At 45.1% G+C, this 13,415-nt stretch overlaps 2 protein-coding genes across 2 annotated transcripts; one reads left to right on the top strand and one right to left on the bottom strand.

Annotated features, from left to right (window-relative positions):
• Positions 1 to 6: 6 nt before the first annotated feature.
• On the top strand, positions 7 to 1,581 carry RPS27A (ribosomal protein S27a). The gene is made up of 5 exons (XM_005422598.1): positions 7 to 97; positions 349 to 403; positions 600 to 685; positions 970 to 1,101; positions 1,399 to 1,581. The coding sequence occupies exons 1-5, from the start codon at positions 50 to 52 to the stop codon at positions 1,546 to 1,548; spliced, it is 471 nt and encodes a 156-aa protein (XP_005422655.1). The 5' UTR covers positions 7 to 49; the 3' UTR covers positions 1,549 to 1,581.
• Positions 1,582 to 1,758: 177 nt separating this feature from the next.
• On the bottom strand, positions 1,759 to 11,810 carry MTIF2 (mitochondrial translational initiation factor 2). Its single transcript, XM_005422599.2, has 14 exons — positions 11,641 to 11,810; positions 10,174 to 10,405; positions 9,585 to 9,690; positions 8,530 to 8,701; positions 8,207 to 8,367; positions 7,594 to 7,770; positions 7,054 to 7,193; positions 6,553 to 6,677; positions 5,594 to 5,798; positions 4,758 to 5,010; positions 3,951 to 4,091; positions 3,029 to 3,193; positions 2,759 to 2,899; positions 1,759 to 2,385 (listed from the first exon to the last, which is right to left on the bottom strand). The coding sequence occupies exons 2-14, from the start codon at positions 10,396 to 10,398 to the stop codon at positions 2,216 to 2,218; spliced, it is 2,181 nt and encodes a 726-aa protein (XP_005422656.1). The 5' UTR covers positions 10,399 to 10,405; positions 11,641 to 11,810; the 3' UTR covers positions 1,759 to 2,215.
• Positions 11,811 to 13,415: the final 1,605 nt, after the last annotated feature.

The raw sequence follows: 13,415 nt of genomic DNA, 5'->3' as shown, positions 1-13,415 counted from the left end.
CGCGGGCAGCCCGCCCCCCGGCCCCGCCGTCCCCCGTGCCCGCCTCGCCATGCAGATCTTCGTGAAGACCCTCACGGGGAAAACCATCACCCTTGAGGTGAGCCTCCACCGGCGCCGCGCCGCCCGTGCCTGCCGGTGCTCCGGAAGGCGGGGATGTGCCGGGAGAGCCCGGGATGTGCGGGGAATCGCGGCCCTGCGCTGCATCGGGCGGTCCCGACCGCGCGGTGGGGCCCGGTATGGCCGTGGCAGCACCGGGCCTGTGCCGGGAGCACCTCGTGGTTTTTCGGCCTTGCTGGGATAATTAAAACGTGCAGCGCGTTTTGATTCTGTTGTTCTGTTTCGTACTAGGTTGAACCTTCTGATACTATAGAAAATGTAAAAGCGAAGATCCAGGATAAGGAGGGTGAGTTCTAAAGGCACTTACTGATTATTATATATTTATATCAATCAGTATATGTTATATACATTATTCTGTCCTCTGCTCTTGTGGATTGATGTGTGTCTTACACACAGATGTAATTCCCTGCAGCAATCTCGATTTTATTACAGCATGCTGTAGCTCACATCCCTCATTTATTCCTGATTTCTGTCACCATCAGGCATTCCTCCGGATCAGCAGCGGCTGATCTTCGCTGGGAAGCAGTTGGAGGATGGACGCACACTGTCCGACTACAACATTCAGAAAGTGAGTAGGAAGGGCAGGACACAGCAGTGCAGTAGCCAGGAGCTGGGATGGGCAGAGCTGACCGAGATTTGCTACTGAGATTGAGAAATGTTTCTAATAAATTCAACCAAATCAAGGGATTGGAGTAGTGTTGATGCTGGGAGCTTGGCAAAAAATAATCCTTTTAGAGCTTTCCTATGTGCCTGGCACTCGAGATGTACTTTCTCTAGGTAGAGGGAAGAATTTAAATGCTGCAGTTGCCTTGAGAAAGCATTTTGAGTCTGTTTCATGTGCTTTACAAACAGGAATCAACCCTTCACCTGGTGCTGAGACTTCGTGGTGGTGCTAAGAAAAGGAAGAAGAAGTCTTACACGACTCCCAAGAAGAACAAGCACAAGAGAAAGAAGGTTAAGCTTGCAGTGCTCAAGTATTACAAGGTAGGTAGAACTGATGTGGGGAGGAACTTGATAGAAACTCAGCTCTCCCCAGGGAGGGTGTGGAGCCTTTAACTGGTCTGCACAGATTCTGGTGCATTTAATATTTAAACTCCATCTACTTGTGTTAAAACCGAAGACCCACAATCTGTTGCATTTGGGTACTTCTGACACATACCTCAAGAAGTCTGGTGTAGCTGCTGTTACAAAAACTGTTATGCCAATGGAAAATACTCAAAATTATTATTGTTGCTTAAAGGAGGAGAGTGTATGTGAGCCATTGTCTGTTTGTCCTTCCAGGTGGATGAGAACGGCAAGATCAGCCGCCTGCGCCGGGAGTGCCCCTCGGAGGAGTGTGGGGCTGGAGTCTTCATGGCCAGCCACTTTGACAGGCACTACTGTGGCAAGTGCTGTCTGACATACTGCTTCAATAAGCCAGAAGACAAGTAAATGTACCAGACAATAAAAATCTGAACTTCTGTATGTCTGGAGGCTTTCTTTCTGTGGCGCTGTGTTTCTTCTCTGCTGGTCAGTGAGAAAAATCTGTGGGGTGCTGCCAGCCAGCTGGGGTGTGAAATATTTAGTGTAAAACTGAAGCAGCAGTTGGATTTAAAGAATATTGGGTACCAGTTGTGAAAGGAAGAAAACCAACACCCAAAGTAACCTTAAACGTGGTCTCTTTAACATGAGACAGTTCTGATGTGGAAAAACTGCAACTTCAGAGGTCCAGAGTGGGTCAGTGCTAGAGAGTGGGGTGACATGGTGACAAAATGCAGCCAACACACTGAGATACTGCACAGCAGCACTGGGAGGGGAGGGAGGAGATGGCTCAGCTAATTTGGAACCAAAAGATGGTCAGCAGAAATATTTTACCATGCTGGTTTTACACCCTTGGAGTGCTTGGAGTTACTCCAGTGGTTTATCCCATGGTCCAGTGAGGGCAGCTGGTTGCTTGACATGATAGAAGAGCAGAACATTTCGGATATAAAATGTATCTGAAGTGCTCTGATGTAAAGAACAGCTCCTGTGCATCTCTGAAAGTTCATTTAATGTTAAGACTTAAAGGCCAGCCACGATCATAATAAATGTCCTTTAGTGTTCACACGTTAAAATGTCTTTAAAATCCTGGGTCCCAGGAAGTTGTCTGTTGAACTTCTTTTTCTTCATAACAGATAATTTCATCTCCAATACTGAACTCCAGATTTTTGTCCAAACTCAAGCCACAATCCATTCCTGTTTTTACTACCTGGACATCATCTTTATGGTGCTTCAGTGATGACAAACATCCTACAAAGAGAAAATGCATGAAAGAGAGGCCTCCAGAAGAGCAGAGCAGTGGTTTAGTTTTTCCCTTCCTGCAGGATTAGTGTTGCACTCTGTGGCTCCACAGGGAAAGCAGGAAAATGTGGGGATGGGGGCTGCTTGTGGTTAATCAAGTCAGACACAGCCCCTTTTGGCAGGTACATCCTGTGATGCTCCTGCTTGCCTACCAGAGAGGGTGGTTGGAAAAAGCTCTGGGAACAATCCACTGCCATTTGTGACTTTCCATCCTGGACAGAATTCAGGATTTCTCTAGGATTCTTTGCACTGACTTCCCAGGGAACTAGCAATATCTAAAAATACTAAGCAGAAATCCACGTTCTGTGGCAATTCCACTCACCTTTCCAAATAACATCCCGGTTACGGATTAGCTTAAACTTCATTTTTCTGTCCAGCAGCCCCTTGTGCACTCTGCATCCAGCCACTGGAATTTTGTTTTTTCCTACTGTGACAGAGAAGGTATCAAGAACAGAAGCTTCCCCTAAAATAAAAAAGTGAAGTTGAAGTCCACAGGAATCACAAACTGGCACAAGGTAGAAGCAGGGTGTGTTTTTCTAGGAGTGTAGAATTTGCCACATTTTGAGGCAAAAATGTATCAATGAAAACTCACCTACTGTAGTCTCCACCAAAGTTGGGGGCAGCCTGCTGTTCAGCTCATCCTTCAAGTCTTCTATAAGTTTGTAGATAATGTTGTGAAGTTTAATTTTTATTCCCTTTTTATCAGCCAGCTTTTTGATGCTTTCATTGGCTTTCACACTGAATCCAAATATCACACCTGAAAAATGAAACAACTGTCAAGTGCTGACTGCAAGGGATCAGTCTTTGAGCAGTTACAGTGAAATTCTGCAGCACAGGGTACATTTTATTCCTGCTTCTCTTTTAAGGGGGGACCATTTGCCTCTCCTGCTATGGCTCATGGACTGCTGCAAACCTGTCAAAATAAATGGCCTCAAAAAAGCCCACAGAAGGTCCCTGATGACAGAGCTGGAGGTATCAAAGCAGAAAATAACACACATAGCTCATGTAAAGGACACAGATCTCTTTCTGGGCTGGAAAACCAACAAGGTTGTCCAAATAAAGCTGGAAGTGAATCCTAAATGATTCTTGCCCACCTGTGGGCACTGGCACGTGCAGTGACCTCACTCCCTGCAGCAGGTGAGAATTATGGGGTATGAACAGCAACAACTGACTCAGTCCTAGGTCCAGCTGCCTCCCTGAGCAAAGAGAAAATTATTTTCTAACCTGCTTTTCTAGCTTTGCCCTGTGTGAGCATCATAAAGCAGCCTGAGTGAAGAGACAGAGTTTAACCTTAACAACTGAATTTCTGGCAAGAGCTTTCCCAGAGTCCTTCCATTTCTGTGGAATGGAGCCTCCCCTTCTGCACTGGTCTGATGTTCAAGGAAACATTTCCAAGATTCACAAAAATTTACATTATTGATGCTGCTAATTATCATTGAGAAAACAAAACCTGGCTGAGGCCTATGCATTTCAGTAATAATTTCAAAACTGTAAAATGATTTTGAAACACCCACCATTAAACGCTTCAGCAAGGCTGATATCATTTTCACTGATATCTCCCATTCCAAAGTAGACAATATCTAGTTTGCACTCATCCTCACAGTCATAGCTGTCCAGAATGTTCAGAATAGCTTCCACAGATCCATCCACATCACCTGCACAGATAAATGGAAGTACTGCTGGCTTTGTGTAAGTCAAAGACACAGAAATACAACGAATGTCAGCTCCACACTGTGCAACAGAAAGTCTTCTGACATCTGTCACTCTTACAATATTTTCAATAGTAAGTTAAAACCCATCCAAAAAGTCTGTTAATTCAAAAAATAAAGTGGATAAATACAGAAGGGCCAGAGGCTCTACATCTGCTGTCACTGTCAGGTCAAGTTTGCAGGTTTTCAACTATAGTCACTGCTTGAGAATCATTCAATGAGGTTAAACCAGGTTCCTCCTATCCCACTTTAATGCATAATTGTCACTCTCCTCTATTTTGCTGATGCCAAATGGTTACAGCTTGGGACTTTTTTACATATATAGGGTTATATATATATTCATATAGGGGTTGATATGTATGGGTTTTACTCAGGAGCCCCTGGGTAAGTGCATTGAGCATGTTAAGTTTTCCTGTTGCTCTGGCCCGGCTGGCAGCACATTCTCCTGACCAGTGGATGTGTTCTGATGCCCCTGCTCTTATGGGAGTTCAGTAAGTTTTAAACTGATTAAACTTTTGGTAACAGAAGCTGTGTTTAGTTTAGAGCTCTGTTTCAGACTGAGCATTTGAGAAGCACAGACCCAAAGGAGCAGCACACAGACAGGGACAGCACCTTTAACTATTAATGAGAGTGTGTTTTCATCCATCTCTGTCTTCTCCTTAGGCCTTGAGAACATCAGTTGCTTATTGGCCTTGTACAGCGCCGCCTTCCTCTGTCTCCAGGTCAGGTGGGCCAGCTTCTGCTGCTGCTTCTCATACTCCACTCTGTGTTCCTTTTGCTTTGCTTCAATAACTTCCAGATCCTTCTTCATCCTCTCCTGTTGTTCAACATAGGTCCTCCAAGCCACAACTTCCTGTGCCCTTTGCTGGGCAGGAAGACAGAATCATTACCTTTAAAGCACTGCTTCATAACACACTGCAATTTCATCCTTTCACATCCTCCCTACAGGCTCACTCATTTTCCTTCACTTTTAACTATAGTTTTGCTGCACAGATGGCAGAGAATGAGACAAGAGCTTTTCCTCCCTGAGCTACCACATGACTCAAGGCCTATTTTTATAGTATCTCTGCATTGCAGAAGAGAATTATTGTTCATTCTTTCATGTGGTGTTTTTCCAGCTCTCACAACACCCATCTCAAGCTGTATTTTATGCATTTTCTTTTTGTCAGGCAAGAGTTGTCTTTCTCAAATTAAAATACTGATCTCCTCAAGTACTGGATTGTTCCAGTGGAGATGAGGACAGTCCAGCAGGGGAAGGGTGGAAAAGAAAAAGGCAAAATTCAAACCCTCATTCCTCTTCCAGAGCATCTAGCTCAGGTCCCTTAATCCCCACGCTCGACCTTTCATGGGATTATCCAGGTGATTAAAAACTCTCACTTATTTTGTCACTCAGTTCCTTCCCATCCTTGCAGCCATGTGAGCTTTTCACTGAAGAGTTCTTTGTGTACCTCAGACTCTACTTCAAGGATTTCATCTCCTGCTGAAGGGGATTCCTTCCAGCCCATGATTTCCACGGGGGTGCCTGGTGAGGCTGCATCCACAGCTTTGCCATTCTCATCGAACAGGAAACGCACTTTAGCCCAGGTCTTCCCTGCAACCAGAACACAGCCTTTCCTCAGAGTTCCTCTCTGGATGATGGCTGTGGTGAGTGGACTAGTGAAGAGCACAGGAGAAAAATAACAGACAAAATTCAAGTGATGTTTCTCCCTGTCTTCACAGCCAGTGTAGGCACAACACAACCAGAACGGATTTGCGATCCATCACAGGCAGAATATACTGTCCCAAGTGTCATCCATAAACTCCTGATTTATACTCCTGTGATGATTTACTAGAGCACTCACCAAACATTTCAGTGAGTTAAAAAGCCCCAAAATCTGTACTGTACACTTCAATTCTACAGATCAATCCAAAATCTGACATTTGTGAACTCAGCAACATGACGATTTTACATACTAAGTGAACCCAAAAAAAAAAACTCCAACCCCAAAAAACAAATCCCAACCACCCTGTAGAATTCAGATCATTTTTAAAGAGGGCAGAACACACCTTGTTCATAGAAACTGCCAATGGACTAAGATACTTAAGGGTAGAATGTCATGTTACACAAAACTAGTCATTAATTTTGTATGTATTGACTGTTAACTTCATCATTCCTACTTTTTAAAAGACATCTTAAAACCCACTTAAGTTCTACCATTTGAAACTATTTCCTGTCACAGGATTTTCATTTCAGGGATATGATGAATTATGCCCTATCAGTTTAGAACCTCTTGTGTTGCAGAGTAGTATTTCAAGGCTGTGGCTGGGAACACTGCAAAGGAAGTGTTCTGCCTTTATTTACTGAGGTACAGGTCCCTGCCCAGTGTGTCTGTGCTGTCACAAAGTGCAGAGGTGGCACTGGACTCACCCTTTCCCTCTGTCTTTCCGAGACTCGATGATGGTTCCCTCCACCAGCCCCGTGGCATCTGCCTTCAGTTCCAACATCTCTGCCAGAGCAACAGTTGCCTCTGCCAAAACCATCAGGTTTTCCCCCTGCACAAAACCACACAAAACCACACAGAATAAAGGAAGTGCCCAAGCAAAGTGGGATCAGAAGTCCAACCCTTGGTGCCAAATTCTCTCATTGAAATGTGAGGACATTCAACACGCCGGCAAGACTTCCAGACATCAGACACAAAACTGCTGGACTAAATTACCAGTAGAAAAATGAGATATTATTGCTTGCTGGAAGTCTGAGCCCTAAAATACATTTCAGTGTGTTTCCAATAATTCTGGCTCTTACTTCACGGCAAGAGATCAAATACCAGGAAGAGAAGCATTTTATTTTCCAGCTGCCAAATAAAAATGCATTTTTCTGCATATATTAGACACTCATGAACATCATCATTACTTTCCACCACAATCTTACCTTGAGTGCAGAAATATTTACAGCCTGAACATCACCTCCAAACTCTTCACACACCACATCGTGAGCCAGCAATTCCTTCTTTACTCTTTCAGGATCAGCTTCAGGTTTGTCACATTTATTAATGGCCAGGATAAGAGGAACTAAAAAGAGAACACACAGACTCAGCACTAACCTAACCAAAACCTGCTGCTACCACCACAGCTGCTAGAAAAGGTTAGAGCAGGTTAGGGGCATTTAGAACAGAACATCTCACTTGGTGCCTCTTCCCTGAGCAGCCATCAAGATCTGAGCTACCAGGAGGAAGCTGCAGGAGTTACCCATGTAGAGAAGGTAAAAAAATCCCAAACAATGAACCCTGTCTTGCTAAATATGCATATTTTAGGATCTTTTTGTATTACTGCAACATTCAGGACATTTTCAAACATCACAGGGGATGATGAATAGGACTAGGACAGTCACTTCCCAGGTTCTGTGGATCCCAGTCTAAGGAGGCTTTTTTGAAAGGTAAAAACAAGGTTCCCAAAGCTCCCCACTCTGTACCTCCTGCATTTTTGGCGTGCTGGATGGACTCTATGGTTTGCTGCATCACTCCATCCTCTGCTGCCACCACCAGAATGACAATGTCGGTGACGTTGGTGCCCCTGGCCCGCATGGCTGAGAAGGCTGCATGGCCAGGGGTGTCAAGGAAGGTGATCTTCTCCCCAGAAGGCATGTGCACTGTGACAAATGGTACAGCTCAACATCAGCACTTCAGCCAGCTTCATTTGGTGTGCTGTACATCAAGCATCACTCCTTTGAGGGCATTTTAATAATAATGACATGTTTTAGGCAGTCAGGGCATTTTAATAATAATGACATGTTTTAGGCAGTCAGGTAATTGTTGGCACGAAGGTCAAAGGTGCTGTTAAATCCTCAGGAACAACAAAGTGTCCTGGGATCTTCCATAACCCCAAACAGTCTAATATCAACTTGTGCAGACAATTAATCTCAAAGCTCTACATACATAGTTATGACAGGTAACAGCAACAGACATTTTGTGTTATAGTTTCCTTTCTCACCATTTATGTGGCAACTTTTTCTCCCCAATGAACACAGCCTGCTGTGTGAGATGGAGAGGAAATTGCACAGCAGAGCAGGTGGACTTGGATCATACCAATAAAAGCTCCAATGTGCTGTGTGATGCCTCCTGCTTCCATTGCCGCCACCTGGGTTTTCCTCAGGCTGTCCAGCAGGGTTGTTTTACCATGATCCACGTGTCCCAGGATGGTGACAACTGGGGGCCGTGGGGTCAGCACTGCTGGGTCTGCAGGAGGTCTGTAATTGCAGCAAAAACAGGAGTTGTAAATGCAAAAAAACAAAAACAATGGGTCACACCCACCACAGCACTCGCTGCCACACAGTCAAAGCTGCCTCCTCCCCAAACACCTGCAGAAAGGAATAAATAAAAAAAGCCCAAAAGAACAGCTCACAACTTGCCTCTTGACAGCATCTGTGTTTTTTCTTTCCTTTTCCTCTTTCAGTTTTGCTGATTTATACTTCATTCCTGATTTCTGAACAATCATCTTGATGTGGTCTTCATGTAAGATGGAATCTGGTTCTACTGAATCAAGGTTAATGTTTGTGTACAGCAGCACTTCATAAATATGATCTGCAGCAAACAGAAACACAATTAACAATTACATCCACAAAAACATGTGGGACAAAAAAACCCAACCCACTTCATCAGACTTTTCCATTATTTTCTTTGTGCTAGTAAGTATTATTCATCAAGCAGTTTTCCTATAGTTATATTTATCTAGAATTTGCCATTAATCTAGGTACTTGCAGAGAAGAACTTTTTGCAGATTTACTGAAAATTACTACTCTTTTAGCTGCTAGAATCTTATTTTCCACTCAGATATTCATAGCTTACTTTTTCAGTAACTCTAAAAAACAGCTGAAACTGATCTAAAGCAAAGAGCAAAGGAGTGATTCAAGGAGGAAGGAAATTTGATAAATCTGATCACATGCTCCTTTCTTTGGTTGTAGAAACACAAAACTACTACAGTGGTCAAAAAATGTTACAGGGAGCAATTCCAGACAAGTCTTGCCACTCCCAGTGAATCAAAGGACTGTTCTAATGAAACACAAATTGCTCCTGAACCCAAGATTCCTACTCCTACTCTGGATGTTGGGCTGAAGCTCTTTAGCCTTAAGTTCTTAACTCATGGGGGTCCAGCTCTGGCAGACCAGGAGTATTTCCTTCTGGAATAACTGAGCCCCTGGGAAGCACAGGCACAAGGAGCAGCCTGCATGGATCTGAGGCCTTTCTGCTGGAGAGGACAGACAGACAGACATGGCTTCTTCACATTTAAATGGCTGGCCTGGTCATTTGAATGGCCCAAGATCTCTTTAGTCTGCACCGTGTCTCCCAACACTTCCTTTGGGATGGATCCACAACCACTCAGGCCACTGAAGCCACCTTTTCCTTTGCCACTGGTGGAAGGGGTGTGACAAATGTTGCTGTTTCTGACCCCAAAGCAGGCTCTCACCTATGTCTTTGCCCATAGCTTGTGCCAGTTCCTCCACAGTCATCTTCTGCCTTATCTCCACCTCACCTTTTGTCAGGGGAATCTTCTTTTTCTTCTTTTTTGTTTCCTACATGGAATTAGACACACACAGAGGAATATAAACTAAGAAATAATAAAAACAATATTAAAAAGACAATGGTCTCAAGCCAAATGAGGTAAACACATCTTCTTTACTATAAAACCAATTAATTACAATTAATGAACGAGTTAACACATCATAATGAAAATTTCAAAGGTATAACACACTACCCTTAATCTTCTTGCATTTTTAATTTTTCAGAACAAGGACAAAAACCAATAAAACAATTTCCATTTTTGTTTGTAATAATTTCCTCCAGTGTCAGCAAAAATTCATGATGCTACTAATCTAAGTCAGTACTTGAGAGGGAATGGCAAAAAATTATACATGAAGTACATTTTGTTTTATAGATTTATAACAACTTCTCTATACTCATGAATAAAGCACTTTTTTCCTTTGTAATTCAAATGTTCAAACTGAGCTCTTGTACTTCCCACACAAACCCAGGGATTACTGGATGTCCTTAATTACCTCCTTTGTGGCTAGATGTCTGCACTGTGACAAGGCAGCACTGGTTAATCTCTGTTTTGGCCAGAGCTGTGGATGCAGAGGGAGGGAGCCCATGGGATGTGCAGACAACTCCACAGGCTTCCATCGTGCTCCACACACTTTCCTGGAGGACAGGGCACGCAGCTGCTGGCAGGCACCACGGAGCTGCACCAGATTTTCAAACCTCAGCAGCAGCCCTTGGTTCATTTCCCCACTGCAAACACAAAGCACACACTGAGGTCAGCCTTGAGGCTCCAAGATCCTCCTTCTCAGGACAAAATCTACAGGAACACCAGGCACAAATGTTATGTTTCCAAACAGGCTTTTTAACACTGGCAAAATTAAACTGTTTGGGAACTGTTCCAGTCGTTCTATTTCCTTCTGTTCTTCACCTTTCTCCACTTCTCTATTGCAGATACATGGATCTACTAAGAGCTTACAGATCTTTCATCGTTCTCCACTGATCTCTAATATAAACCATTAATTCCCCCATTGCAGGTTCTTCGACGTCTCCTACAAAAACCCCACATTTGCACTCCTCATACTATACTGACAGAATTACCCAACCTCTCTAAACCAGCAAAACACACCTGCTAAATGCCCTTCTCTTGAGCATTTCAAGACAAAAGTGCCACTGAAAGGCCACAGCACGGCAGTGACACCAGTGCTGACGTGTGCTCAGAGACCTCCAGTGAGGCTAAGCCTTGGCTCAGCAATTAAGCTTTTGTCAGATCATCCCACATCTTGTTTTAACCATCTTAACTTTGGTTTGAGTCGTTTTGCCAGTTATCCCGTACAATACCCTGAGCTTCTCCTGCTGCCCAGAGCTGCCTGTTCTGCCCTGGCACAGGGTCCCCAGAGAAGCTGTGGCTGCCACATCCCTGGAAGTGCCCAAGGCCGGCTTGGACGGGGCTCCCTGGGACAGTGGAAGGTGTCGCTGCCCACGGCAGGGGATGGAGCAGGATGTCTTTAAGGTCCCTCCCAACCCAAGCCATTCTGTGATTCTGTCCGGCTCGGGGACGGACTCTCTGTTCCTTCCGTGTCCCCACTCACAGGTGTCCTTGTGTCACCCTCCCCAAGGCAGGGAACGCTCTCGCTTCCTCCCAGAATGGCTGCGGGCCCTTTAAAACCTCCCTTGCACCCTGATTCCTGCAGCAAGGAGCACATGACAAACTTAACCAACCAGACCCAGCTATTTTGGTGGGGTTTTTAACCCTAAAGAGAACCGCAAAGGGGCTGAATCGGTAAAGCCGAGGGAGCGGCGGAGCTGCCACAAGACGCTGCCCACACACACACAAACAACACAAGGTCAAGGCGGCACTCCCCCAGCTCACAGCAGCGAATCCCAGCCAGGCTCTGCCTGCGGAAAACCCTTCCCAGCTCCCGGGGCGGAGCAGCGACATTCCCACTCCTGCTGCTCTCCTGCCCATGGCTCTGCCTGGTTAATACCTGTCAGCTGCAGCCCGCTCTCCCCGCGAGGGCAGCGCCTTTCTCCGAGTCCCCGGGTGCCGGCCTTGACAGCCCGAGGAATGAAGGAAGGAATGAGGGAGGAAAAGAGGGAAGGGAAGGAGGGAAGGAAGGGAAAGGGCTCCGCGCCCCCTCTGCACCTCACGCCTGGCGCTCCGCTCTCTGCGCATGCGCCGCCAGGGGGTGCGAGGGAACTGCGCAGGCGCAGCTGCCCCCCAGGGGCTGCCCGGCCGGGGGCGGGGCCTCGCCTCACGAGGGGCGGGAAATGCCCTGAGGGAGGCGGGACACGGACCCGTCACGGGGCAGGGCTTTTCTGAGGTTATGCCCATTCTGGGGTTTTGAAACTTATTTTTTTAAAACATCTATTTCTCTGGAAAGCCCTGAGGGGAGGCGGGACACGGACCCGTCACGGGACAGGGATTTTCTGAGTTTATGCCCATTCTGGGGTTTTGAAACTTATTTTTTTAAAACATCTATTTCTCTATCTAAACACTTAAATCTGTTTTACTCCTTCCTGCCAGGACACAGCAGGTTCCTCTCTGCAAAGCCCTCCCCACCCACACGCAATCTAAAGCCTGATTTTTACGTCCTCTCTAATCTGGCTTCTCTAAAATAAAGGAGTACAGAAAACAAAAATATAAGATGAAGCTCTACAAGTGAAAAGTCCTTAATATTACCTGGTTAATGCTAGTTGTAAAACCCAGGGATAATCCCAGGGGTCTGCCTGATGCTGTGGGGATCCCTGTCCGGACACTGCAAATTGTGTGTGACGAGTAATGACTATTATTTCCTTTACATGTCTGAGCTTGTGTATTTCCCAAAAATAGATCACAATAAAAAAATTAAAATAATTAAATACCAAAAGTTGTGCAAAGCACATTAAAAGCAGCGTTCTAGCACAGAAGACATGCTGGGAAGGAAGGGCCACTATGAGGGCAACACATCCTGGGACTGACCTGAAAAGCGTTTTAATGCAAAGATAGATGTAGCGTGTGAAATGGTCATCAGAATTTGCTGCAAATCTGCTTTTTGAGTTGATCTTCCATTGGATGCTGCCTGGAAATCTTCCTGTGCACTGCTGTAAGGCTCTGGGAATTAGCGTGGGATCATATTTTATTCACATGTCTCTTCACTGCAGAGTCATACTGTTTTAATTTAAAGCTTATTACAGATTGCCCATTTTTCTGAAGGGCCAACTGGAAACAAATAATTTTTGATGTCATAGGTCAGGGTGATGGTTTGGGTTGTAAAAATATTTTCCAACTGTGTGGCCATTAATGTTTGGCTCTGTCCCTTAGTTGCAATTCTTGATTATTATTGGTTGATTTAAAAAAATACAAATGATGCAGTTTTTGTTTATAGGGGGTATAATGTATTTTGATTATCTTTTTAGCTTTTTCATAACTTTCTTATCTAGCAGCGTTTTCAGCAAAACTGTGGGCAAGGAGCACGCCAGAACCTGAAATTAGAGTAACAACATGTACAAAAGGATTAATAGGTTATCTGCTTGAAACCAACATCTGAACCAAATACAGTCCCCGCGGAACGTGTGTCGAAGCAATGCGTTAATGTCGCTATTTGGGAAGGAAATGGAACACGGAATCTATTGAACCGTGCGGGAGGGGAGGCTCAGGCGGGATGGGGACATACTATATCCACATCCTGAACCGCAGGGGGGTGTTCCTTAGCAAAGTCGAGCTCAATTTTGATGGATTTGCCGGTTCTTTGGGGCAGGGCGCTGCCGGGGGCGGAGCGGG

This window comes from Geospiza fortis, unplaced genomic scaffold (genome assembly GCF_000277835.1).
Source record: "Geospiza fortis unplaced genomic scaffold, GeoFor_1.0 scaffold275, whole genome shotgun sequence".
Classification (NCBI taxonomy): Eukaryota; Metazoa; Chordata; class Aves; order Passeriformes; family Thraupidae; genus Geospiza; species Geospiza fortis.
This window is presented reverse-complemented; position numbering and strand designations above follow the sequence as displayed.